The sequence below is a fragment of the Limulus polyphemus genome, unplaced genomic scaffold, assembly GCF_000517525.1.
Source record: "Limulus polyphemus unplaced genomic scaffold, Limulus_polyphemus-2.1.2 Scaffold5339, whole genome shotgun sequence".
Taxonomy (NCBI): domain Eukaryota; kingdom Metazoa; phylum Arthropoda; class Merostomata; order Xiphosura; family Limulidae; genus Limulus; species Limulus polyphemus.
Genome location: NW_013670949.1, coordinates 22703 through 25708, shown reverse-complemented (window position 1 = coordinate 25708; position 3006 = coordinate 22703). Strand labels below are relative to the sequence as shown.

The window sequence follows — 3006 nt, the reverse complement described above, 5'->3', positions numbered from 1 at the left end:
GAAGAATTCTAAGAAGATAGTAAACCTACAGACATCGGTCTTGTTTAACATATATATATATATATATATATATATATATATATATGTGTGTGTGTGTGTGTGTGTGTGTTGTATGTATGTATGTGTGTACACACACACAGTAAGAAAACATAAAGGAATAACATTACTTCTACAAATCTCAGATATTTCATGGATTAATTATAACATAAAGGTTTCATATATATACATGCTCGTTATGAATATGTATATCGTAAGAAAACTTGTGTATCTGTTTACAAGAATATTAGTTATACTATATCTCAGACATGGGCTGAAGGATAGATAACACAGAAGTTATATAATATATATATAATGAAAACAAATTAACAACAAATATTCATAAAGACACTAGTTTAAGTAGGAATATCCCAGATGTTTCAAGTCACTAAAACTGGTCAACAGTCTTCAACACTTCTTTAATTAGTAGCAAATGAATAAAGTATACCTACAAAATACAAGTTAGTGTATTTTTTATGGAATAAAAAAAAAACGTCTGGTTCATTCGCATATGGTACATAATAGTATTGTAAGGATATAAAGAATGAGTGTCACAGCTGATCTACCCTTACAAGACTTTTCATTTGATACAGAGAACTTAGAGGAAGGAAGCTGTGTGTGAAAAAAGTACACAACAAAAATTTTATTTGGTGATCACATGCTCTTGGAAAATACATTTGTAAGGTTCATCACAACTAAAAAGTTCATAATGAGATACAGATGAAACTAAAAGTAGGCTTAGAAGACTATTCTGGAAGATATCAACATCCAAGAAAATTTGAGGAACAGTCAAGAGTGAAAAGATCCACAAATTGAGAAGCAGGTGTAAGCTGCAAAACACTGTTAAATCTGTGCCAGAATCAAGTCTCAACTGTTGAAGGTTTAGATGGGAGGACATCTGACACTTGCTACCATATGAACACCTCCCAGATCTAAGATGAAAAATAAATCCAAAGGGGATTTAGAGGTGAAGTTTCAAGAGCACATTACTGAAGACACCATAAAAATGCATGTTAAACTATGACATCATTCCAATGCAGATATTCTATGTAGAGCAGCAGTTCCAAACATGTGGTCTGTAGACTCTTTTTCAAGTGATATTTGGAAAAGCTGCATAATTATAGAAGAGAAGTATCAGCATATTGTTTAGATCCTATTGTGAATCACAAAGATAAAATAATAATAACTCAGGCAGTGATGTGGAGAAATCACTACATGTACAAAAGGTTTAAATACAACCAGCACAGTTCATGGAACATAGCACTAGATGATCAAAGATGCAAGACTATTTAAAACTCAATTTTCCTGTCTGATCAGTTTAGGTGTGTATATAGTCTTGGTTCTTTTATTTGTTTGAAATTTAACAGAAATTTATACTGCAGTTTATTATAGGTTGTCCATAGGTTATGATATGTTAAAACCTAGCAGTGTTACTACTGCCTGTAGCATCACCAGTTTTATTATGTCAGTCATCATATATTCAAATCAAAATATTGTTGCTGAAATCAAACAGGCCTACATGTTTATGGTCATACAAGAAATATTTATATATCAAATTACAAGAAAGATAGGAATTATCTTGCAATGCAGTTAAAGTTATTCACACAATTAAAGCAGTTATATTTAAATAAACCTGGGAAAAATAAAACATGAGTGTCCAGGGCATATAAAAAGCATCCACAATATGTAAAAAAAAAAAATTGTGAATGTTAAAAATAACTGAAATAGTAACACTGAATCCCAATAAAAACACAATGGTATAGTAGCATTATATGAATAAGCATAAGCTGACCTGTATTTTCTTTTACAGACTCAGCTACTACAATAATTAACTGAAAATGAGGTAAAATTAAAACATCCACTATACAAATTTCATTTTTTACTAGAAAGTCATTTTTTAGGTCAATGACAAGCAATGAGAAGCTAATTTACTTTTGCACAGTTAATAACTTCCTTTCTTCTAGTTCATTAAATCACAGCTAATGAAATGTCTAATTGGTAAGATAACTTAGTCTAAATTTTAATCCTAAAAGTATTACTCTAGCTTGTTTAAAACCTAAGATTTTAGTCCCTTATTAAATTACCAGTAATATACAATTTATAAAAAATATACCTACACATTAGTCTTAGTTCCTAAAATATATTAGTAATATTACACATATAGTGATAATATCTTAATAATAATTAGGTCAGCTACGATAACTTGTGGGAGTTACAGATTTTTTTTTGGAAAAGCCAATCTTTACACATCCAAAGGTGTAACTTGTAAACACAAAAGGATGAATTAAAAAACATGAACAGTAAATTTTGCATATTAAAAGTCTCTGCTACAGTTGAATATAACTTATATAATAAGACCTAACCTCGCCATTTGTGATGTTGATGCCAAGATAAATATCTCCAAAACTTCCACTTCCTATTTTTCGTATAAGTCTGTACTTCGCTCCAACGATAAAATCTGATCTTGACGAACTTCCTGCACTCGCCATTTCCACACAGGAAATATATCAATCAAAAACTCAAATTCTAAGTCTGGGAATACAGAAAACTTGAAACAATAATCTTACTAAGCAGTAACAAACTTAGCCCAGTTTAAGCTAACCCTGATGCCACCATTATCATTATAAATGACGTCACAGTAAGTTATACGAAGGCATTATGGGATATCTACTTTTGTGGCTATTTACCATTGGAAATTTCTGACATTGTCCTTAAGAAATAAAGAGTCGGTCTATATTAAATCTTATAAATTTTATCTATAAGCTTAAATTGGTGAGTGTTACATTATATTTTAAGGTCAATAACTACGAAATCAAATGTAATAAATATACATATTTTGTTGAAAAATCACACATTATTTTTCAGAAAAGAAGGAAATTTTTAATATAATATAACCTACTATTATTATTGTTCTTTTCGTTTGGCCCCTCAGTGGCACAGCGGTATGTCTGCGAACTTACAACGCTAGAA

General features: G+C 30.3%; 1 protein-coding gene across 2 annotated transcripts in view; it reads right to left on the bottom strand.

The window, feature by feature from the left end:
• The window catches only part of LOC106472438 (casein kinase I), a 40488-nt gene extending 37823 nt beyond the window's left edge, over positions 1–2665 (bottom strand). For both annotated transcript variants that reach the window (XM_013933088.2, XM_013933086.2), the window contains exon 1: positions 2400–2665. In XM_013933088.2, coding sequence (XP_013788542.1) covers positions 2400–2525 — 126 coding nt within the window. In that variant the 5' untranslated portion in view covers positions 2526–2665. The remainder of the gene's footprint in view (positions 1–2399) is intronic.
• Between the last annotated feature and the right edge of the window lie 341 nt (positions 2666–3006).